Consider the following 25971-nt stretch of genomic DNA (forward strand, 5'->3'; position numbering starts at 1 on the left):
TGAAGTCTATTCCCTGCATATGCAGCCTCTCCTGTTACTCCTCACAGGGCGTGGCCTTAAACATGCATGCAGTTTTCATGAATACCAGAGGTGATTGCCCTTTTAGAGAGGCGCTCTTACTCTCTTTCCTTGCTTTCCTCTATAAGCTTTAGCCCATCTGCTTTGACTTTTATCAGATCCAGCTCTTCCCTGTCTCTAGTTGCTGGCTGATAGTGCTATTGTTTTTAATAATACCCTGGAATGCACAGATAGCTAGCTCCACAGTCTGATCCAGCTAGAGCTGAGCTCCTTTCTAGGGGCAGGATGCTGGAAATCTTTGAAGCTTGTTCTGGTACCCCTACCCAGGTCTCTTCTCATCTGTCCCTTTCCCTGATTCTGTCTCTTGAACATCTAGTTAATCTACTGTTTCTGCTTCTATCTGGCTACCCTCTGTCTTGATTCTGTTTTTAAACTTTTATTGCCGAAAATGTCTAAAACATGTTTTTGATATAAAATATACTGTAATCAATGGGGAGAAAGAGAGGTGAAGGGATAGAGAGGAAGAAGTAGAAAGAGGAAACTAGAATTCATCGCTGACTTGTGCATCCACAGTATTTAAAACTCAATTTAGAAGAAAAGGCATCCTATAGCAGGCAGGGAAGGAAGGGTGCCTCTTTAAATTTGACATCCAAATTTTAGAATGAAGATTAAAACAAACCCTTCTAGGATTATGGTGAGTAAAAAGAGTGAGACCAAAGAGATTGGTTTACACAAAAGGAAAATTATGCCCTCTGGGATCCTAGATGAGTGAGAATTACAGATGTGGAGCTTAAAAAGTAGGAGGGAGGGGGGTGGGTGTGATTATTTTGTAATAGAACCTCCCCTTTTTGCCAACAATATAGATAAGGAATCTTTTCTTTTTAAAGACTTTTTTTTTTAAAGATTTATTTACTTATACAGCCAGAGGTGCGGGGGCGGTGATAGGATTCACCAGAGACAGAGTGGGGAGCAGAACAGGCAGATGGAAGAAGTACTGCTGAGGGGAGCAGTGGACAGATCAGGAGAGGTCTGCCACGCCATGCATGTGGATGCTACAGTGGCTTTAGCTTCTTAGTGCTGTGCTTTAACCCATTGCGCCACCAGGGAAGGCCCAGATAAGGAATCTTACAGACTCCATGTACATCACTATAGCTGACACAGAATCACACTGACCAGAATCTCATTCCCAGTATTAAAAAAGTTTCAGTTTTATAATTTTTCTCAGTTTCTGGTACATAGTGGACACGAGAAGTTAAGAGTTGAAATTTCCAGATAAAAACATATTTTATCATTACTTGATATTACCTTTGAGCTATTTTATAATAAATATTATAGACCCTTTATTTGTCCCAAACTCATGGAAGCACATAATTCCTGGTAGAGTACTATATTTTAAATTTTATCTAATGTTCACTGATATGCAGAAGATATATGGATTCAAAGTTACATCATTGTCTAGAGCCCAGTGTGATGCTCTTCTTTTAGGGCAGACTTGCAACAAGGAAGCCAGAGAGGTTAAAAACGAAATATATTTATATCCTGTATGACTCCCTTCTCTTAATTAGTTAATTAATTTAACAAGTATTTATTGAGCATTTATTGCATATCTACTATGTGTCAATTACATAGTTCTAGAGTTTGAGAACATCAATAACTTCATGGACCTTACATTCTAGATTTATTACTTCATGGACCTTACATTCTAGAAGGAGGGGTTAAATAAACACATAAAGATAAGCGAGTAACATATAATATGTTAAATGATAAATTTTATGGAAAATATTGAAACTAGAATAAGGTTAGGGGAATCAGGAGAACTAGAGGTAGGGGAGAAAGTTGCTATTTTAAATAGAATACTCAACCTCATTGAGAAGGCTCCCAAGAGTAAAATGACTTGTTTATAGTCAATTGGCACTAATTACTGAATGATAGAGAAAGATTTGACTCTAAGTTCAGGTCTCACTCTTTTTCCAAAGTAAAAGGTCACTTAAGAGTGTTATAGAAGGACTCAGGAAGGAAATGCATCACTCCACTCTCCCCTAGCCAGTGAGGCAATGGACAGACAAGTAGTAGACAATTAAAGAAATACAGGTTCCTGGCTGGAGTCTAGACTGAGCACAGCTTTTAAAACATGTTCAAAGCCTAGAAAAAACACATCATGGAGGGAATGTGCAAAAGAATAGTGAATGTATAGTAATAGTGGCTTATAAAACACACACGTGGATACATCCTTCAGCATTATTAACTCTCCCCTACAGCATGCTTTTGATAACTGGATTACTTAGAGCTATAGACAAGCACAGGGTACTTCTTATAGGATTTATTTTAGATTTAGGAGATTTAAAGTCTGAAGTAAAATAGATTTTTGTTGACCAGGTCATATAAAAGCTGTCATTCAGTAAAGCTTTTCTAGTTTTTGGGTGACATTTTTCAGGAAAGAATGTTGCAAATAATTTTTCTTTTTTGCCCTTACCAACAAAAGACCCTTGCATTTCAGAAGGGAAGGAGGATGTTGAGGGAAAGAGATTGTCTTTGCTGAGGACTTTGTTGTACCAACAGAGGGCCCTTTTTAGAATTTTTTGTTTATGGGCCTCAGGAATAAATGTATGTTGTGGCCACAGTCTGGGTAAACTTAGTCACACAAGTGAATTCAAAGCAGGGAAAAGAAGTAAGGACTCATGGAATAGATGATTCTGATGATGCTCTACAACTCATAAGCCTTATAATTTTAAAGAAAAATTAATATTAGAAATACCTTCCTCATTTCATTAATGTGCCACTTAAGACCATAATAGGTGATGTGTGTTATCCAAGGTGACACTTGTATACCTAACTTGTTGGCCAATGTTTTAGTTCACCAGAGTTCTATCATATGTAAGTTTCAGTTATAAAAATTTCAATTATGTGCATATGGCAAGGAGGAAAACCTGTAAAATTTTATTGCCATATACATAATTTATCATTGTGTGTATACTATACATTATCTCATATAAAGCTCTTAGGCATATTATTATATAGGGTTATAAGTATAAAATCATATATACTGTGCTTTTAGGGTTATTTAAGAGGTTTTCCAAGGGTGATTTTGGCTATAAATGATTTACATCTCATATAGGAATTTAAAACTTAATCTCTTCTTTATAAAGCACCACTCCTGATGTTCCATGTTTCCTCTTTCATTGTACTAAAGGACAAGTTAAACATTCATTCACAATACAGCCAACAAATGTTATTTTTGTTATAAACACAGCAAAGTAAATGGGTTCCATTGTATTTATTTGTATGGTAGGGTTGTGCCAATATTGGAATTCAAGTGGGGAGAAAGGAGAATTCTGGTCTGAATCTTTGAGTGGTTTTAATTCTCACTTCAGTCACAAACTCTGCATGGCTCTGGTTATGTTCCTGGTGCAGGGTTTCTCTGGCTCTGACCAGGTGCTTATCATTCCAGAGTTCTGTCAGTTCTGTTCTTCTCTCCTCCTCACTGTCTTTCCCTTCACATACTTCTTGCTCCTCTTCAATACCAAACCTACAGAGAAGTGTACATTCAGGCTTATTGAGGCAGTCATTTCTGGTCCTCTTCTTAAGACCTACTAGAATAACTGCTCAACTTAATATGTACACTTTTTTTCGCCCTTACAAGAAACATGTAGAAAATACAGACCATTTTAATCATAGTCTATTGGAACTTTGAAATACTTTATAAGTGTCGGGAACTTTCTCCCTACCCCTCTGTGTTCTCAGGCTGGTTGAACAATCACATTAACGTCAGACAGATGAGTAGGAGAAAATAACAAATTTAATTATGTGTGTATGTGTGGAGAATTTTCACAGCTTCCAAAGCTAGTGAAGCAAAGTGAGGTAGCCTGAACTAAGGAATGGAATACAGGCCTGGGGACCTCAAGGAAGGGGTGGGAGTGGCGGCTCCGCACGAGGAAGAGAGGTGACTCATGATGATGAAGACCAGCTGTTCTGTAATTACATGTACGCCCTGCCATAAAGATGGGTTTCTCCAATAGAAAATTATACTGATAAAAACCCAAATTCTGAGAAATACTTTCAATTTCCATTCTTCTAGGTAGTTAAGGGGGTAATAAATGTTCCCCTTGAACCTACAGAGGCTCAGTTAACCTCAGCTTGAAATACTCCACAGTCCAAAGTGATGCCTCTCAGGGAAGTCTGATTTGAACATCTTGGCGAGGCCTCTCCTTCACAAGTCATCTGGCCCAAATTCCTGATTTTAAAAGTTTTGAAAATAAGACCGGAACAGTTTCCTCAAGCTTGCAGAGCTTCAGTGATAGAGCTAGTTTTTCTTACTACTGCTTACATTCTTATAGAAGTTTAAATACATAAACATACATTGCACAGAGCACAAAAAGGGAGTCCTCATTTTTCTATGAGAAGTATTCTTAGAGAAGTAGATCTTCAGCCAGAAGCATCAGTTGGCCTGCACTTGTCTCTTTCAATACCAGAAGGAAATGTTTTATTAAAAAAATACTTGCAGATTTAGTAGAACATGTGGAAACCATTCAGTAGTGAAATGTGTTACCCAAACTGAGAATGTACTTAACAAGGGAGTAAAAAGTAAAAAAGTAAAGGATGTGCTTTGGGAAGTATTCTTGTATAAATAGTTGTCTATGTTTATGATGGAAAGAAAGCAAGAAGAAAAAAAGAAAAAAAGAAAGAAAGCTTATTCATTGCTCAGTAGACAAAAACCAGAGTCAAAGCTAAAGCTGGGATACCTTCTTATCTTTTTGAACATATTACGAACACCGAATGTGTGTACTTTGTGGGGATCTACTTTCTGCTTTCAACTTGACAATGGAGTTATTTTAAGAGAAAAGACCAATGTAGATTCAGCAATTGTGAAACAATCGTGGTAAGATTTTTATAGATCAAAAAAAGAAAAGAAAAACACAGGCAAGGGTGATTCTTCGTGGCTCCTAAATATTGCTATATTGGTTATTGGGGATGAACAGAAAAGGATTACAGCGACTATAGGCAAATGAAAATTATTCTGGAAAAGATTAATGGTGGAAGTTGAGTATGAAACAGTTTTGAAGGAAGCATTAGGAATTACTAGACTTTGGAGTAATTTGAGTTAATATTTCTGGCAAGTAAGTTGCAATCTAGAAAGATAAACTCACCTGTAGGGTGTAATGTAATCTTATTTGTTGTTCCAAGGTTGTCGATATTCTGTGGAGTGATCCCAGAGGCAAAAGGGGCTGCTTCCCCAACACAAGTAGAGGAGGGGGCTGCTATTTTGGACCAGATATTACATCCAAGATTCTGAATAAATTCCAGTTGAAGTTGCTTGTTAGATCTCATGAATGCAAGCCTGAAGGGTATGAAATTTGTCATGACGGGAAGGTAAGCTGATGTTACTGGTGACATCATCATCAACTCCTGCCCCTCAAGCATCGTCTTTCTGCATAAGATGTGTCTGATCTAGAGGCCCATGGGAAGATGCCTTCCTGATACCAAAGCAAAAGGCCTGCTTTGGTGAACAGAAACAGGAGACTCTAGGGCTCACATTGGCTGTTTAAACGGGCCTCACTGCCTCTCATCCTAAGAGATATTTGGCTTATTTCCCCGATTGTCTCTAATCCTGGAAACAGACATTCTGACACATGGCACTAAATACATACACCGAAAGGTTTGTCCTTTACTAATCTCAAGGTAACTGCCTAGTACAGTGGGCTTAACAATACTTAGTTGCACAGAGCACATAAAAGGCAGCAGTGAATTGAGTTTGTTCTCTTCTGCCTGTTGACCCTTCCTTGTTAGGGCAAAGCCACAGATCATGCTTCCTCCCACATGCTGAGTAGGCAGTCTCTCACAAGTGAGCTGCTAGGGTCAGTGTAGCTGCAGCTGCCAGAATAGAGTGCCTTGTGCTCCTGCAGTGGTGTATGATAAAGGCTGAGGGATGGTCTCCTGTTCCAAGTTGTCCCAGGATGCCCCTTTTAAAAACAGGTAACAGCAATAAGTAAAAATGAACACCAAACTACCTGGCATTTCATTCTATTTCAGCATTTTATATTAATACTAGTCACTCATTTTATGCCAAAGTAACTTTGCAAGATGGTTAAGTGTTTTTTATGGTTTCTTTGTAAGAAGAAAATGGAGAGAAATAATGTGCTCGTAGGGCAGAACTGGATCTAAGCCGGTTTCCTGTCACTGACAAGTATGGCCTTCCCACGCTCCACAAGGTTCTAGGCCTGGTTCCTTGCAAAGAGAGTAGTCGGCCTCCCTTATTCTATTCTCTTATTCTAGCTCTCTTTTAGTACTAGTTGAGCTTTTACAATTGGCTTTGTGGGGGCCTGAACCCTCTAAATCAGTCAGCTCCAAACAAAAGGAAAGGACTGTGACTAGACAAGTTTCATTTCAAAAATGCTCAAATATCACAGGAAATAAGGTTTTACTCTCTTGGAAAATAAGAGTCTGCAAACTGAGCACTAAGGCAAATTCTAAGATATGGAACTGAAATGTACATTGGACTGCAGGGATGCCCTGTGGTGACTAGAAATTCCTGGGGACAGTGACTTAAAAGCCTCGTTTCTCTTCGATGGAATCATAGGAAATCACGTCAGACTGGGATAATTTGCAGGGATTATGTTTGATGTTTGATTTTTGCGTTTTAAGAATTGACCTATGCCTGACTTTATTGAATGACCTTTTGAGAACTAATTCTATGTGAACTTGGCATTCTTTGTCTTTTATCAGGTTATTACTGTATTTTCTGCTTCTAATTATTATGAAGAAGGCAGCAACCGAGGCGCTTACATCAGAGTGTCTTCTGGTACAACCCCTCGATTTTTCCAATACCAAGTAACTAAGACAACATGTGCCAGGCCTCTTTATCAAAGGTACGTATACTCTAATAATACTGATGACCAAGTATAACCAGTCTGGAGTGACTAAGAGCAGCCGCAGGAGAGAAAACATCTACTTATTGTATGCTCATTAGAATAAATAAAGTGGAAATAGTTCGAGACACAAAGTGATGTATGAGCTCATCTTTGGAGCCAAAAGGAGGGATTTTCAATTTATGCATCTTTTTGAATAAAGCAGTCAGAACAAAGAATAGTCCCGAATTGAATGTGGAGAAGGCCCCGCACTCACCCAGTCTTACAATCTGTGGCCTTCTCTGCCACCCAGACAGCCCAGTTTGCTCTAACTCTTCTCTACCCAGAAGTATATGGGACTGAAGGAGTTGACCACACCCCTGTATGATGACATTTAACAACTTATCTTCCTTTTCTCCCTTTGATATGACTTGTTTTAGGCATTTATATTATAAAACTAATATCTTTATTATTAACAAGTGAACAAAACAAAGATGATTAAAGAAAATACGATCTTCTCTCCCTCTGCTCCTCAATAATCCTTTTTTCAAGAGGTAACTGAAATTAACAGCCTGGAGCGGACCTTCTACTCTCCTCTTCTTCTACAGAAACAGACGACAGTTATTCATCATTGAATAGAAAATTTTTTGAGCCCTTACTATGTGGCAGACACTGTTTAGGTACAGGTGATATAGCAAAAAGCAAAATAGACAAAAGTCCTTTCCCTCATCAGACACACATCTAATGGGAGAAAGGTAGCCAACAGTATACACACATCATTTTTTTTTAAACAGAATCACACTACACACACTATTCTACAATTGACTTTTTTTCTTAAGGATTATATCATTAACACTAGGCCAAGTGAGTACACAAAGACCTAGCTCATTCTTTTTAACAGATGTTTAATATTCAGTAACATACATGTGACATAACAGTTATTGAGTGGCTAGATCTTATTCAATTAATGGCCCTCCAGGTTGGTTTCGGGACTCTGCACTTTAAAACAATGCCTTAACAAACATTCTTCTGTTTGTGGCTATGTGCACATACATACATATATCCATAAGTTTTAGTGCTTTTTATTATCAAAGATTTTGAAATGTGGGATTTATGGATTTATATGCTTAAAGTTTTGCTAGATACTCCGAAAGATTTATAACAATCTGAAAAACAGTGAATCAGTTTCTCCATACCCTCAGATATTATTATGTTTCTTAATTTTTGCCAAGCTGATGAACAAAAATGATGCTTTTCGTTGCTTTAATTAGCATTTTTTAGACAGCTGAACCTGCCCTTCTTATGTTTTTGGACATTACATTTTCTCATCTTTGAATTTCTTGTTTATATTATCCTTCATTTTATACCGGATTGTTGGTCATTTTCTGGATGAAAATTGTTTTGTTGGTCACTGATTTTTAGGAGTTCTTTGCATATAAGGGATAGAGGACTTTTATGGACATGCTGCATGTATTTTGTTGGAGTCTTTTTGCTTTAGTTCTATTACATCACATTTTGTTATAATTTCTTATAATTTGATCATAACCGTTGGATTCCACTTATGTTAAACAGTATCCATCCGATATTTATATACATTGTATATAACTTAACATAAATGCACACATAAAAATTAACCACATGTCAATCCACATATACATTTACACATGCATGTAAACATATACATATAAATTATTAATGTAAATATATGCACATGTATAAATTTATGTTAACAGCATTGAGATTTATTTCACATACTATAGTTTACCGATTTAAAGTATGCAATGATATTTAGTGTACTTACTAATTATGTGACCATTACCATATTCTGATTTTTTAATATTTTGGCTGTCCTAGAAAAAACTTGTACTCATTCGCAGTCACTAGTCACCTTCCCCCATCACAACTTTCATATATTTTGTATCTTTGACACTAACGTGTGTCTCCTATAGGTAACAAATCTGGTCTCACAATCTCAATTTTTTTACTTGATTATTTAATCCACTTACATATGATGTTATTATTAATATGATTGGATTTATATCAACCATTTTGTTTTGGTGTGGTGGTATATGATGCATAATCACTTTGTTCTGTTCCTTTTTTTTTTTTTAAAGATTTATTTATTTGTGCATACAGAACTGGGATACAGGCCAGAGGCTCAGGGGTGGTGAGAGGCTTCACCAGAGACAGAGAGTGGGGAGCAGAACAGGCAGATCGACGAAGTACACTGCTGAGGGGAGCAGCGGGCGGGTCAGGAGAGGTCTGCTTCAAGATGTGGATCACCGCCGGGGCAGGCGGGAATTGAACTCATGCAGAGGCGGCTTTTAGATTCTCAGTGCTGTGCTTTAACCCGCTGCGCCAACAGGGAGGGCCTGTTCCTTCTTTATTTTGAGTTTATCTTCATAAACTTTCTGAAGTAGAAATTTAGCATCAAGACAATTAGCTAACTATGCTAGCACCATTTTAAAAACTCATCTTTTTCTACAGAATGGTAATGCCTCCTTTGTTGCATACCTTGTTTCCATTTGTAATTTATTATACTTATGAAATTTCTATTATGTTGTACTCATATATCTGTCTTCTTATGTGTCAGTACCTGTTCTTTTGTTTCAGTAACCATATAGTAAATTTCAATATCTGATATCGAAACTCCCTCTTTATTTTCCTTCTTTTCCAGAAATTTCCTGGATATTCTCAGATATTTATTGTTCATGTGAATCTTTGAAACATAAAAGGAATCACTAGTTTGTTCTTTAAATTTTCAGAAAACATGCACATATATACATACACTCATGATATCATGCTGTATGTGAAGTTAGGTAATTCATTTAAAGTAAAAGCTTGTTTAGTGTTAACACATTAAAACAAAACAGAATAGAATGATTTATGAAACTTTTACTAATAATTGTTTTCTTAACATAGAGTGCGAATTATGGAAAGTAGTGCCATCAGGATATTAAAAGAGAGAATGATTTCACGAAAAACTGACCTTGTTTATGCTTTCCAACTTCAAGACCGCAATAAATCAGGTAAGAAAATTATATAATGCATTTCTTAACATACCAGGTTACATATTAATCAGTTTTCATTTTCTTTGTTTCCTTAAGATCACGGTTCTCTATTTTTACTAGCAAGGAATGATAGACATAAAAATAAAATTAACCCATTGTATGCATAGGAGAAGGCATATTCCTCCTTTTTAGTAAGTTTCTTTCAAGGTAAAACAACAACCCTGAATTAAACCTCAATTCTAGTAGTATTTCAGACTAGAAACTTTGGCAGACACCCACCACACCACCCCCTACCCCCCCTGCCCGCAGGCCCACTCCACCATTAACAGCTAGGTTGGAGAGAATGGAAAATTTTAGTGCGTTTACCAGTCTTGCAGTAAGGAAGGTAAAGCTGAGGCTACCTCTCCTCTCCTTTCCCCCCCAAGAAAGGCTATTGAAATCATTTGTGGGAGTTGAGCTGCAGGCAAACAAACAAAAGGTTGTATTGTCCTGGGGGCAACTGCTAAAAGTATTTTAGTAATCCTGAGACTAATCCTGGGATAAGCAGAATTTGAGTTTTCCACATTAAGCCTGGACCCTCAAAGTGGAAAAGTAGCACTAGGTCTGTAGTGCCCCGGACTCTTAGCAAATGCAGATCCATCTTCGTGGGAAAACATCTCTAATTTTGGCTACTGGGTTATCCAGACATGAAGATCAACCAGCAGGAGCTCACAACCAAACATCACCAAACAAGCTACTATGAGTGATTAGCAGGCCCACCAAACAGCTGCTTTAATTCCCCAAGGGCATCAGCTATCAGAATTACCAAAAGCAAAATAAAATTAAGTAATTTTTTTTTTTTTAAAAAATGACATCATAAACATGCATTTGAAATGATTTGAAGAACCAAACAGATATAAAAATATAATTGTTAAAAAAAAAAAACATAATGGGGCCTTCCCTGGTGGTGCAGTGGGTTAAAGCACAGCACTAAGAAGCTAAAGCCACTGCAATACGAGTTCGATTTCCACCCTGCAGGTGACTCTCATGGTGTGGGAGACCTCTCCTGACCTGCCTGCTGCTCCCCTCAGCAGTATACTTTGTCAGTGGGCCTGTTCTGCGCCCCACTCTGTCTCTGGTGAATCCTCTCACCGCCCTAACACCTTTGGCCTGTACCCCAACTCTGTGTGCATAAATAAATAAATCTTAAAAAAAAACAATATAATGATAAAAGTGGAGCTTCGATATGATCCAGCAATCCCACTCTTAGGTATCTATCCAAAAGACACAAAAACACTGATTCAAAAATACACCTTGACCCCCATGTTTATTGCTGCTTTATTTACAATAGGAAAGACATGAAATCGACCCAAATGCCCAAAAGTTAGATGACTGGATTAAAAAGATGTGGTACATATATACAATGGAATATTACTCAGCAATCAAAAATATAAACTCATGCCTTTTTCAGCAACATGGATGGAGCTGAAAGGGATCATGCTTAATTAAATAAGCCAGAAAGAAAAAGAAAAATACCGGATGGTTTCACTCATAGTGTTACAGGGCACCCCAGTGTGAATTGGGTTGCCTGTCTGTGGGTCTTCACCCGTGCGATTATGATTCAATCATATTATGGACACACTCAAAAGGTTAAAATAATGGATTTATTTATAAGGAGAAAGGTAAAGGAATAACCCAGGGAAAGAGGGAGAGAAACACAGGTTAACTAGGATGTCCTACCAGTTCTGCTGACTTGGACTCCACCGGCACGCTGAAAACCGATTGAGCGCCAAAACGATCAGCTGCAAACCACCAGGTCGCCCCCAGAGCCCACATGTCCGGTTTTATCCCAACCTGGCTGCTCAGCTCCGCCCTCACGTCCCCAGGTGGCTTTTTCTTGGTACTGATGGGATTTGGAGTTCCAGCATCTGGAGTAGGGGCAGAGTCCATGAAACCTGTACCTGTCACAATAGCAGGAGCATAGGGGGCCAGGGAGGAAAAAATAATGAACAGCTATATACCAAAGACATTTTACCAGGGTGAAGTGGGGAATGGGATCAAAAATGGGGGGGGGGGAAGTGCATGGGACTATGGTGATGGCATACAGGTGAATTGGTAATGGGAAGTCCATGGGGATTGCAGCTGATGGAAAAAGACACAAAATGATGTAAAAATAATCTATTATAATGAAATTAAAAAAAAATAATTGAGTGGGTGAAAAAGATTAGACATTCAGGACAGATTATAAAGGGGAGCATGCAGCAACCAGGCTTGAAAACCCCAGGCTGCTCACTGGCTCCACCAAGGAGGCTTCATTTCTTTATCAAATTATCTTCTGACATATGTACTTTTGTTGTTGCTAGGAAAACTTTCTATGAGCCAATGGGCTTTTTCTATGGAGAATGTTTTGGGGCTGAACTTACCTTGGAGATCCTTGAGTTCACATCTGGTACAAACAGACATGAATGGAAATATTGACTACATGTCCAGCTTCCAGGATCTGCACATTATAAAACCTGTGAAAGAGGCAAGTAAGACACAGTCCCAGCTAAAATCTGGCTAGAGCGAAACACCCTTTGGATAACCTATAAGAGTGATCTAGATCTTTGAAAAGTTGGGAATGAGGTCATCTGGCTGTCTTAGGAAAGGTCTGAGGGGAACTTGCCGGCACATTGTGATCTGTTCAGGAATTGGGTGATTGTAAGGACAGACAAAAAGAAAAAAGAAGAAAAAGCTTCTGCAAACAAATCCATGTCAGATATGTGATTCTTTTTTCAAATGCTGTCCAGCAGAAAGGTGGATGTGAATCATAAAACATGCATTTATACAGCACACCCTTTAAAATACTCAGTGTATTCTCTGTGAACACGTGAGTGTATAGATTTTGAAATATCATGTACTGTAAATGTTGAAGATTTTTAAAATTTAGGATACCTTATTAAAATGGTAATGCCCTAGGGAGCATTGTCAGCCTCCCATGACTATCAGCAGTTATTATAACACTGAGCTGGAAGTGAGCTGATGGGAACTAGAACTGAAGTGATCGGGAGATGAGAATTTAAGAGCAGAACAAATGCAAGTGGGAGACAAAAATATCCACAGAAGGAGGCTCTGCCTTCACTCAAGAGGTGGTTTACCTTAGTGACTAAGCTCATTAAACCTTGGCTTCAGGCAGCTGCGATTCTAATCCCATTTATCAGCTGTGTGAACCTTGGAAAAGTTACTTTATCTCTGTTTTCTAATCTGTTAAATGGATATAATAGTAGTTCTGTTCTTTGGGGCTGGGCTTGAGGACTGCATGAAATAATCCACAGGAAGCGCTCAGTGTGGCGCCTGGCACTCAGGTGTTACCAGTAAAAGGTGTCTATTGTTATTCACCGCTTCCTGGTTGGTTTTGGCCCTGCCCCCTGCAGACATTTCAGAATGCTGGAGTCTGATTAAAGAGGGTTGGGCCTTCAGGTAAGGCCTATGTTCTCAAATATCTAGCTAGATTACATACACCGAATTGGCAATATTTTGTGTTTATTACATTTATGAAGATATTTATCAATTCTGTGTTTTAATGTTTATAAAATCTTTATTTTAGGCCCACTCTACCCTAGTTGAAATTCTGTACAGATACCGATCTGACCTGCAAATCATCTATAATGTCATTGACTCTGACCACTCAGGTAAATGAACTTGGTTAGATTAGTAGCAGTAGAAAGCAAAGGCTAGTCTATTTCTTGCAATCAGAACTCTGTTTCCATCTGTATTATTCTTCATTCTTGACTCAGTTCATGGAGGGGGCGGTAAACTCATGTTTAGTATTACTGTTATTTTAGTTTGGACATACATATTCTGTATATTTAGGACCATAAAATCCTACATAGGTATATATGTATCCATTAGTCAAACAGGAATAGCTTCTTTTATAAATCATCAGCACAGATGAAAATGTAATTCATTACCCATTTAAATGTCATCAGTATAGCAATAATAATCATTTGTAGAGCTCTGATTCTAGTGTTGGGGATTGGGGGGCTGTAGGTACTCATTTTTGGCTTAATTTTAAAGCATAACTACTTATTTTCAAACTTCCATAAAAATTGTGAGCTAATACCCAACTGCCAAGAGCATTGAGTGCCCAAAAAATCAATAATCACTGCAGAGAAGTAAATTATTACCTAAAAGAAATGTTAGTACCATCGCTTGCAGTCCTCTTCTGAGTGCTAGAGCATTTCCTTTCTCTGCTTTGATGTTGTCCTCCTCTCTCCTGTTCTTTTATGTCCTTCTACCTTACTTCACTTTTCCATTTCCTCCAGTGTCTTGATGGTCTGTTAGTGAGCTTCAGATTGGTACTAATCGAACAGTATTACTCCCCTCCCCTCCCCTCCCTTAAGTGAGTCTTAAAATGAACACTCAATCTGTCACCTATATTTTTTTAGGCCTGGTCTCCATAGAAGAATTTCGCTCCATGTGGAAACTTTTCAATAGTCACTACAGCGTGCATATTGAAGATTCCCAAGTCGATGAACTTGCTGAAAGAATGGACTTAAACAAAGATGGAAGCATTGACTTTAATGAGTTTTTAAAGGCCTTCTATGTGGTGCATAAACTGGATAAGTCAAAATCAGAAAGCAGCACTATTTAACAAGAATTAGGGCTTTCCCTCTTTAAACAGTAGGACCCAAACCATTGACACGTGTTTTCCAAGATCCTTAAAATTCATAATCAGTAGTCAAGAAAAGTAGATCCTAACTCCCTTTATACGCAGATGTGTGCTGTGGGTATTGGCAGTCCCTAGTTATCTGTTATTGGTAAGACTAAGTTAAATGTCAGCTGATAGCATTCGCTCCAGTGTTAGGACCCACACATTGGCAGATAGAAACTGGATTTGAGACTAGACATCACCTAGCCATGGAATCAGAATTTCAGAAACTTTGGAAAGAACCCACAGGGAAACAGAAAAGTGCAACATCTGTGAATGGCTACAATGGAAAGCTAAACTATTAATGGAATAAAATATTTCCCTCTGTAAATTGTAATCTTCTTTGGAGATACCGTAAGTCAATGATCCTGGAGGAACCACTGTTCAGGGATGGGGGTTATATCAGATTCTTGGAGAAAGTTTTGGGAATGTATTATTTGAAAAAGCATATACTTTTCTTGTCTGTTGGAAATACAAAGTGAACAACTTTACTTTAAGCCCTTACTGTTGATATAGTTTGACATCTTTATTGTAATATGGGGCCACGGTTATGCATACATAGTGCAGTTTATTCTTCTATTGTGATCAAATATCAAACATATTATGAGGTTTCTCTTTAAAGGCAAGGATACGTTTCTTTTTTCCCCTAAATTTGAGAACTTCAAGATCTATCATTATGCCATTCAGTTCAATATCCTGCAACCCTGCCTGCTGTTGACGACAGAAACATTACATAAAGTTAACAAATATTGTTTTAAATGGACAGTTGAAATGGCTAGAAACTAACAGAAACCCCTCAGGGGCAAGGAAAAAAAAGAGTGTAATAAAACTTCTGTAATTAATAGCAGAGTTAATGTTGGGCGGAATAGACTTTAAAGCAAAGGATATCATTAGGGATAAAAAAAGGTCTTTTATTTTTATTTATTTATTTATTTATTTTGCTATTCAGACATTTATCTCTCATCTACCAGCAATGATTTTGTTGTGTGCATTCCCCCCACTTACTTGAAATGCCACCTCTGTAATATAAACTCCCATATACACATGGGTCTGTCTCTCTTATAATCCACTGGTTTCTTTGGCCTGTCCTCGCACAGATACTACATGTAGCAAATACTACGACTGTGTTAATAGTCTCGATATCTGCTAGCATGATTCCGTCTCCTCCTCCCTCCCCTTTATTATTATGAAAAATTTCTTTGGTTCTGTAGTCCTCCATACATAATTTAGAATCTGTCAGTTCTGTCAAATCTCCTGCAGGATTTTGGTGAGAACTGCATTAAATTTATAGATTAATCTGAAGAGAATTGTTCTTTGTTGAGTCTTCCTAACATGAACCTAGAAGACTTGTTCCAATTATTTTAAATCTTCTCTAACATTCTTTAATGATTTCTCATCATTCTTCTATTTTTTTTTGATTGATTCCCAAATATATTATGGGATTTGTTTGTGTTTTGTTTGTTATTTTTTGGTTCTGTTGACTTGTTTCAATTCAGCTTAATCTTTTTTCATAGGACTTAGTTATATTCTTAGGATTTGATTGCTTCCTTTTTAGTCTTTAGTCATTTTATATGCATTTCTTTTATAATCTCTTTCAGTTATCTCTCTGTGTTTGGAGTTTCTGGGGGTGTAATTGTATGTTCATAGTATGTGCAGATTCTTGATCAGGTCTGACTGCTTACTCCAGGGCTTTGTAATTTTTCATTGTGAAGTTGTCATTAGCAGGGCTTGTATTTTTTTTTTTTTTCTGTGAAAAAATCCCATGATGTTTGGGATGTGGAAGTGTCTTTTCAGAGATTTTTCTTTGCTTCTGTTTTGTATTTCAGGAGTATAATTGTTCTTCTGCTACTTTTTAGCCTGGAGTTTGTGGATTATGTGGGTAGAGTAAAAGCAATGTGAAATGTGGTCCTGTGGTTTTGATTCTCAGAGAGCTTTTCTTCTTTTTCCCCACCCAAAATCCTGTGTCCTGTGGTCTCTCTTGCTTTGAAATCCTTTGATAAATAAAATAGTCCTTTGAGGGTCTTGGCTTTATTCGAAGTGCTCAGTTCCAACTCCCTACTTCCCAAAGTCCAAAGCCTCATTTCCTACCCCTGGCAGGTATTAACACCAAACCCCTAGGTTTTGGAGACAAATACCCCCCATTAACTCCAGCACTCACCCCTCTGCTTTTTCGCTTTCCTCTTTGTTTCTGTCACCCAAGGATTTGCTTTTATGATTTGTGAGCCTACCTGTATACTTAAAATAATTATGTTATATTTTACTCAGTCCTAGTTGATTATAGTGAAAGGATTTTCAGATTGTCTGAATCCACCAAATTGCTAGAAACTGACATAGACTTTTTGTATCCACTTCTATTTGTTAATGACCTTTAGGATTCATATGTGGGCAATGAGTGTTCGTTCATAATATGCCATGGTGCATGCATTATGCAGTGTGTCATTTCCTGGACCTCAATTTTTAAACTTTGGTAACACTTATTTCTGACTAATTCCCTCTTAATGTTGGACCTCTTTTTTCCCCCATAAATTGGATAATATTATACAATATTTTAAATGGGCACACTTTTTTCTTTCCACCTTTCTTCTCCCAACATAAGTATCACTCTCATCATTGCTTCTCTTGCACCTGAAGAAACCATGTTGAGCCTCCCATATTTTAATCTGCTCCATGTAAACCTACTCAAACCTGTATGTGTCCTCCTATGTGCTTATATTTACATACACAGTAATATGCAATCAAGGTGACTTTTGTATGCTGTATAAAAATTAGGTTATCTTATACATAATTTTCTGCACTCTGCTTTTCTTAACCATACCTAGTTGAAATCCCTGCAAACTGTAATGGCTCTAATTCTTTCTCTTGTTTGAGTATGCAGATCATATTGTGCTTCTTAGTGAAATTTCATGACGAATTCATCTGTGTAACCAGTACCCAGAACTTCAGTAGTATTCCAGAACCCTCCTTGTGCCTCCTTCTGCTTATCTCCCCATGCCCTCTACTCCCTGCCCAAGGGTAACCATCATCCTGACTTGTAAGAGCTTAGAGTTTTTTTAGCCTGTTTTGTGAGTTATCTGAATGGAGTCATCCATTGCATACTCCTGCACAGTATTATATTTATGTCATTCATAATGTTCACTTACCTGTCCTTTGTTCATTCTGGTTGCTGTATATTATCCCACTGTGTGACCAGACCAGGATTGATTGGTTGTACTAATGATAGGATTTGGGGTGATTATGGACAGTACTGCTAGGAACACTTTTTCATCAATTTCTTCTGAATTTAATCTTAATCTATACAAGATTGAGTGTAATGGAGGACCACATTTTACTCAGTTATCCATCTTCCCTTCAAGGAGTTTGTTTTCATATATGTGTGTGTATGTTCTTCCATATGGGTATTCTGTCATTCCACCCTTACGTATTGAATAGTCCATGTTTTTCCCACCCAAGTGAATGACCATGTTTACCATCCCATACTAATATCTCAAATATAATAGTATTTAATTCTAGATTTTTCTAGATGCTTCCATTTTGTTGTTTGTGTTCTTTATTTTTTACTGTTGTTGTTGATTGATCTGACTTTTGTAGCTTTATAGAATTATCTGATATCTGGTGAGACAAGTCCCACTGTTCTTTTCATTTGGTTTCCTAGCTAATCTCAGACATTTATTTCTCTTTATGAGCTTTAAGACAAATTTATACAATTACAAGAAAATCCCTGTTAAGATTCTAACTGAAAATGAATATAGTATATATATTAACTTGCAAAATTTTATGTTTTTTGATATTAACTATTCCTGTCTAGGAACAATTGTAATTTTCCATGTGTTCATAAATTGCTTTTTATCTTTTAATATGGTATTAGAGGTTTCCTTTTATGGTTCTTACAGCTCTCATTAAATTTATTCCTAAATATTTGAGTATTTTGCCACTATTACAAATAGGAAAACTTATCCCATTTGCATTTCTAAGTACTTATAGTTTGAATAAAAATGGAAACTATCTGGTACTCATCCTCCTTACTAATACTAAATATTAATTCTAAAAGTGTTTTGATAGGTTCTCTCATGGTAGACAATTGTAGTATCAGCAGAATTAGATTATATTTCTTCTTTTAGAATTACACAGATAAAGCAAACAAAAGTAAAGAATGCCCAGTTAAATACAAGTTTCAGATAAATAATTTTTTAGGATGCTAGTTTCAAATATTGCTTGGGATATACTTATCCTAAAAATGTATTCATTCATTTGAAATTTATTTTAACTTGGTGTTTTGTATTTTATCTGGCAACCCTACTTCTTTCCCAGTGATTATACCTGCTGTTTTATTTTCTTCATATGTTGCATTTGGTAAGCCTTTAAAGACAGTGTTTCTAATCCTGGGTTGTGCATTAACATCAGTCAGTAAGTGTTTTTAAAAGATTCTAGTGCCAGGCCATTAGGTTCAGAGATTGAATTTGGTATGTATTTTAAAAGGTTCCCACTAGATTCTGATGGGCGTCTGGAATCGAGAGGTAGGTACTGTCCCAAAACAGTGCTCAATAGTAATGGTGTTAGTGTGCATCCTTGTCTCCGCCTTGGCTTTAGTTAAATCTTTCGAGTGTTTGACATTTAAAATAGTATCCTTAGTTTTTTTGTTTTGTTTTGTTTTGTTTTTTACATGGTTTTCATCTATTCCTATTTTACTTAAAGTTTTTATTAGGAGTAGCTGCTTTTATCATTTATTCATGTTTATTTGACTTTCTGAATATTGATATAAAGAGTCATAGGTTTCTCCATGTTGGAGCATTTTCTAATTCTTTTACTTTATGCCAGAAACTGTTTGCAAATATGTCATTCAGAACTTGCAGTTCTATTTATAATCAATCAAATTGAGTTTGAGAAAGTATTACTGTTGCAACTTGTCTGATACTGGTACTTAAGTTATGCCAGTTTCATAAGAGAAGCTGGGAGCTTTATATCGTTTTCTCCTACTACCTGAAATATTAACTTCTTGCTACTCAAATTGTGGTCCCTAAACCAACAGCATCTGTCTGCCTTACCTGGAAGCTTATTAAAAATGCAGAGTCCCAGGCCCTGCTGCACACCTACTGAATCAGAATATGGATTTTAAGCAGAACACCAGGTCATTCGGATGTGCATTCAGTTTGAGAGAAGGAGGTGCAGAGAACTTCGGACTCGTCTGCCAAAGGTTAGATAAAATTCAGCTGGGGACCTATGTGGTTTTAGTATCCTTTTCATTGTTGACAGCTGCTCTCCTTCCCAGCTTCATCTGTACTCTGATCTCCTTTACTTTGGTAGCTTCAGTTTTGCAAGGAAGTTATTAATTTCCTTTAAGTTGTTCCTATTCAATTGTCCTCTATATATGTTGTGGTTCTTTTCATCTCTTCTAAGTCTATGATTATGTCATTTTTCTCAGTCCCCTCTTATAAATTTCTGACTCTTTTTTTCCCCTTAATCTGCCTTGCAAGGGACTGTAAGACTATTGTTTGTCTTTTATAAGTGCCAGTGCTTACATATATTTTTCATTTGGATTATTTTGGGAAGGGCATTTGTTTTCTGTTTCATTTGTTTCAGCATTTATCTGTACCAATTCTCTCTTCTGATTTCTGTTAGTTTATTATCTTACTGTTCTTTTTCTAATTTCTTAAGACTGGCATATATTATAATTACACTTTTTTTAAATAATGAAGATATTTAAGGCTATAAATTTCCCTTTAAGACTTGCTTTCACTCTTCTATAGGTTTTGGTATGAAATGCTCTTTTTTATTCACTAGTTTCTTGGTATTGATTTCCCCTCTAAGGGGTTTTGGGAGCATTTCTTTATGTCCACATTTAAAATATTCCATAATTTAAAGTTTCAATCATTGTTCCTTAAAAATTTAATAAGATTTTCTTTGTGGCCATGGACCTGAATTATTTTCAGACATATTTCTGATTTATGGACACACAAATGAAATGTGTAATTTCCAGTTGAAGAATGTCAGGTGCCCTGTACATGTTCCCCCAAATTATTAGCTGTATCAATCACTTCATCCATGCTCCTACTGACTGTGTTCTTTAGACAGACCCATTCTGAAAGAGGTGAATTGAAGTCTCCCTTGAACACTATTTGTATTATATTCTGTTTGGATTTCTAGAAGCTTTTTTCTTTTGCCTTATGATCTTGGTGTCGGTTGTTTAATGTGCATAAATGTATGGTCACTATATGTTCTTAATTTTACACGTACCACACAGTGTCCTTTCAGATCCTGTTTAGTGTTCGAATTTTAATTTGCTCTTTCTGCTGTTCTTGCTTTCTTGGCATTTTTCGGGTATCTTTTTGGCATTTTATTTCTAATCTTTCTTTGTCATTTTTTATGTATTTTTCTAACTTACCTAGATTTTTATTTTTTAACTTTGACAGTCTGTCTTTTGTTTAATCCCCGAAATTGTGGAATGATCATTTGGAGGAGTGTTAAAAGGACATTGGTTTGACTTTCAATTCTATGAACTTATTCTGGTGAATTGACTGATATACCTGTTTTTACTTTACTCATCCTACTCCATTAAACTGTTTTTTTTTTAAGATTTATTTATTTGTTCATATAGAACTGGGGTACAGGCCAGAGATGCGGAGGGTGAGAGGATTCACCAGGGACAGAGTGGGGAGCAGAACAGGCAGATCGAGGAAGTACACTGCTGAGGGGAGCAGCGGGCGGATCAGGAGAGGTCTGCCACACCATGTGGTCACCTCTGGGGCAGGCGGGGATCGAACTCATGCAGAAGTGGCTTAAGCTTCTTAGTGCTGTGCTTTAACCTGCTGCGCCATCAGGGAGGACCCTAAACTGTTGTTTTATGGTTTTTTTCTTTTTTTTTCTAATTTAAGTTACCATTAATTTTATTTCTCCTCCTTATTAATATCTATTATAAATAAATAGACTTTTAATGGAACTTACTGCTATATAGGGTTTTTTAAAGTCTTTCACAAGACAGTACTAAGTAATAGAATAGCACAGATTAGTTCATAGAATTGAAAATCAAATCAATGCCCTTTTGACGCTCCTCCAAATGATCTTTCCGCAATTACAGGGATTCCGAACAAAGCCAAGCATTTCTAACTGAATAAGCATGGCGATGCTCAGATCAGTTTCAGATCAGAGTCTGTTTCTGTCTCTTGGGGCACATGAGTGAGGGTCTAAGGTAAGCTGGAACTGAGCAGCTCAAGTAGGAAGTGTTAATTTTCAGTGTCACCTGGCTCCATGGGCCTGGTGTGGCCAGAACTTCAGACCTGTTGGGTGTGTGCCTTAGGCCATTGGGAGACACCTGAACTTGCTCTTTTAGGAACATGTCTTAGCAGTAAAGGGTCACACAGGAGAGTCTCAGAGCACAAGTATTGGGCTGTGTGTCCAGAGGTCAAGGAAAATGGCATTCTGAGGGCCCCTGTGGTTTGGGGCTTGTCCCCAAGGGAAAAGGGCCTGAAATCATCAGAGTAGGTAGTCTCTGCCTTGGGCACGGGTTCAAGACCCTGTTCCCAGCATCAACTGAGGGCCCTTCTCTCCTGCACTGCTTCCTCCTTGGGTCCTTGGATAGCCATTGTCCTGGAGGCGTAGATTGCCATGGGGAGATCAGAGCCCATGGCTCCCCTTCTGGGGTCCCTAAACCTCCTGATGGGGCTAATCATCCTACCAGGTATTGGTGAGACATCATTTTTGGAGCTCGCCAGAGCCTGTAATGGAACTCCAGTGAGACATCTCAGGCCAACAAAAATGTCACATTTCTTTGCTTTTGGCAGGAGTCCCAGCTCCTCCTCTTGAGAACATCATTTATTCCTTGCTCAACAGACACTTATAGGAGAACAAATTAACTTATCACTTGCATCTTGGTAGATAAAATATCTCAAAGTGTGGGGATATGAGGTGATAATAGAAAGATCCCTGTTAGAAAAACGTTGGAATACCTGAGATCACTTCATGTTTGGTCTGAGTAGGTTAAATAGCTCTTCATTAAGTTGCTCCCAGGGTCACTGCAATAGGGACAGGATACCCCGACCTCTCTCCCCCTCTTCCAGGCTCGACGGATCCGAGCAAGCGTATGAGCAAGCGTATGAGTGTGGTGGCAGCTTGCCTGCATATGAGTGCTGAGAGGGGTGAGTGCTCGCTCTGTGTCCCTGGGGTGGCACTTAAGGACCCCTGCACTGCCAGTCTCCCTCCTCCGAGAAGCAGCAGCGTGCCCAGGGCCACATGGAAGAGCACTGGGTGGGGTCGAAGCGGCTTTGCTCAGGTTTGGCTGCCAACATGTGTGAGATGGGGTCTGCATTTCCTCACCTGCAACAAAAGTGACCTGACAGGATACAGGAAAGGCCCTCGGTGGCTCTGCAGCCTGTAAGCTGCCTCTGCCAGCTTGTGAAGTGTGGCCTGGCACCTTAGCACCCAGCAGTGCCACCAAAGGGTTAATAGTGTTGGAGAAAACTCCATGTCATTTCCTCAGAACCAGGCACTATTAACTCATCCATCCTCACCACCGCCCTAGGAAGCCAAGGCTGTTGTGATCACAGAACCTACTTTACAAGGTAAGGTGGTACAGCTGGCAGTTGGTGAAGAGGCTGCCAAGCTGGGGTCTAATGTGGTCAAGGTGCCATTTGAGCTGTCTGGTACTTGTTCTGGAAGCTGTGTTCACCAAAAGCTATACGAGGATCAGGAAACGTCATTTGCTCCTGAAAGTTGAACCTCTTCCCTCACCAAATTCTACATTAAAAAAAAAAAAAAAAAAAGCGTGGAAATGGCCAGATTTGCTCTTCATTTTTGTTCCTGCTGACCCAGACCCCCCCCCCCCCAGGATGACCTGAGCCCTGCCTCCTTCCTAGACTTTGATCATGCGAGGCTGGACACGCTCTCTTCAAGAGGGGCCAGAGATGGGAAGATGGGAAGAAAGGGTCCCGGGACCCCGAGCAAAATAGAGCAAATATAAATGGAAACGCTGAGGCTGTGATTCATTTACCCAGCATGACTCATGTTCTGCTAAGGTTTCCGCGAACAGTATGTTCACAGTCTGATTTAATTATAGCCTCGTTCGCCGCTCCTCGCTGAGCCCTCAGCGCACCCAGCCTGTGCTGCCCGCACCCAAGTGCTCCCCGTGGGAGCAGGCGCTGAAACGTTTGCCGCAGGCACCACTTGTCACGTCACGTGGCGGGCAGTTCTTAGGGAGACCCCAGCAAGGAGGGCAGTCCCTCGCACATGCCAACAAAGTTTTGTCATGGGTCTCAAGCCTGCTGTGGGATTTTGCTCCTGGGCCCCCTGGGTGCAGAGGCTGGAGTTGAGGTTCCCGCGCAGGAGCGTGGGTGTTTGGAGCTATTGATTGAGGAGAGCGTGAGGATTTAGTCAAAGCTCCCTCACGCGAGGGTGGAGGGAAACCCAGGGCTGGCTGCCGAGCCGGGGGCCGCCTCACACGCCAGCCCAACCCGGGCCTTCCTCGTTTCTCATCTGCTCTGCGCCTCCGAGAACTCGCCCAGTGGCTGCATTTGAAAGAGATCATTTCACAACGGTGGAGACGCGCCCACAGTTATTTCCTGGGTGTTGGACAAATGCAGGAGTTCCCCTCGCCCTGCAGAGCACGCGGCCCATCAGTACATTTCTATCGAAAAGGAAGCGTTTCCCTCAGCGTCTGGTATTGTGCAGAACTGAGTGAAGAAAGGCCGCCTGAGACCCCAGCTTCAGGGAGTGGATAAAATACAGGGTGCCCAGTGAAACTTGAATTCCAGATTAACAATACTTTTTTAGTATTGTTTTTTAGCACGTCCCACATATTTCAGGACATGGTTGTCCTGAATACTGATTTGTTGCTTATCTGCAATTCAGGCCCCTTGTTTTGCTTTGGTAAGTCTGGCAAACCCGCTTGACTCTGAAGTCACACAGATTCCAAGGGGCTGTGACACTGCATGAATGGCTTGAGCATTTGAACACTTGACTCCTGTGCTGCACAATGAGAGTAAATGCTGTGGCAAGACGAGAGAAGGGCCAGCCCGACATGGGGCCCCTCACCGCAGCTTCACCCAGACCCCGCCTACATCCCTTCTTGGCTCTTCTAGGATTGCTGGGTGTAGCAGGGTCTCGTATAGCCACATGTTTATGATAACATTTCATTTTGATGTTGATGTGAAAAAAATCTAGTTCCGGCCAGGATCATTGTTGGTGTGGGTCTGACCTTCCTTCTCCCCATCTCTGGTGGGGGTCCCCGGGACTCGGTTTCCTCCCGCATCCCAGAGATGCTAACAGAGGTCCGTGGGCGTGTCTCCGTTGTCCCCCCTGAGCAAGTGTGGGTGTGTGTGCTGGGCCCTGCGGTCTGACGGTCCTGTCCTAGGAGGGTCCTCTGTTGTACCCTGAGCTGCAGGATAGACTGGCTACCTGGGACTCTGTCCTGGAGTAAGTGGGTTAGGAAGGGAAAGGGTGCAGGAACACGGAAGGTTGCTTACAATGGGAGAGTCTGGGGTCTTTGTAAAGATTTATTTATTTATGTATACAGGAGCTTGGGTACAGGCCAGAGGTGCAGGGGATGAGAGGACTCACCAGAGTGGGGAACAGAACAGGCGGATCAAGAGCAATACACTGCTGAGGGGAGCCACAGGGAGACAGGAGCTGCGCCATGTGGGTCAGCCACCTGGCTGGGATTGAACTCTTGCAGCAGTGGCTACCGATAGCTTCATAGTGCTGTGTCTTAACTCCTTGCAACACCAGGATGGCCCCGAGTCTGGGGTCTTTAGAAGTTTGGTGATGCTTCTGTGACCAGAAATATGCCATAGTAACTAACTCCTGTTTCTACTGATTGGCTGAGACCCAAAGTATTCTCTTTAACCCTTATAGACACAGTTTCCAAAAACCACCCTTTCCCCCTAATTGCCTAAGGCTGGGAAGTCATGCCCTCTGCCACCTGCAGCAATGCCAGCCCCTTTCCTTGAGGCCACCCACCTGTCACTCATTAACACAGCAGCCCTCCAGTGGGGTCAGGCTGAAGCTGGTCCCCACGGGGATCCACACCTCAGCTCCATCCCTTGCTCCATGGTACTGCTTCTCTTACTTCTTTACAGGCTTCTCCCAGGAGCAGGGACTCAATTCGTCTGTGCGCACAGCTCCTTGCCCTGCGACACTAGCAGAACCTTAGGTACATCGATAACTCGTGTCCGCGTAAGTATGTGAACGTCAGCATGGGGAAGGGCCCCACCCCTGAGAAGGAGGTCACGTGGGGCATGTGGTCGTAGGATTGGGGTACAGTGCTGGGCAGCAGTTACAGACTTGTCTCTTTCCTGGAATTTGTGAAATGGAGGGGTTGTGGCTTCAGCCTCAGGCCTGGCGCCCTCCCTGCAGAGCAAGGCCCAGGAGGCCTGGGCACATCTCAGCAGTGGCTGGGGAACTGGAAGGATGCCGTTAAATTAAGAAAAATGACATCAGTTAAGGG

The 25971-nt window shown here is 39.6% G+C and overlaps 1 protein-coding gene across 2 annotated transcripts in view; it reads left to right on the forward strand.

Moving 5' to 3' along the window:
- The window catches only part of PPEF1 (protein phosphatase, EF-hand calcium binding domain 1), a 97160-nt gene extending 81213 nt beyond the window's left edge, over positions 1-15947 (forward strand). For both annotated transcript variants that reach the window (XM_012730370.1, XM_004690079.2), the window contains 6 exons: positions 5200-5385; positions 6739-6881; positions 9783-9889; positions 12214-12377; positions 13437-13521; positions 14278-15947. In XM_012730370.1, the coding sequence (XP_012585824.1) occupies positions 5200-5385; positions 6739-6881; positions 9783-9889; positions 12214-12377; positions 13437-13521; positions 14278-14483 (891 nt within the window). In that variant the 3' untranslated portion in view covers positions 14484-15947. The remainder of the gene's footprint in view (positions 1-5199; positions 5386-6738; positions 6882-9782; positions 9890-12213; positions 12378-13436; positions 13522-14277) is intronic.
- The last annotated feature ends 10024 nt before the right edge of the window (positions 15948-25971 follow it).

Source organism: Condylura cristata, unplaced genomic scaffold (assembly GCF_000260355.1).
Source record: "Condylura cristata isolate star-nosed mole 26May11 unplaced genomic scaffold, ConCri1.0 scaffold00027, whole genome shotgun sequence".
Lineage (NCBI taxonomy): Eukaryota > Metazoa > Chordata > Mammalia > Eulipotyphla > Talpidae > Condylura > Condylura cristata.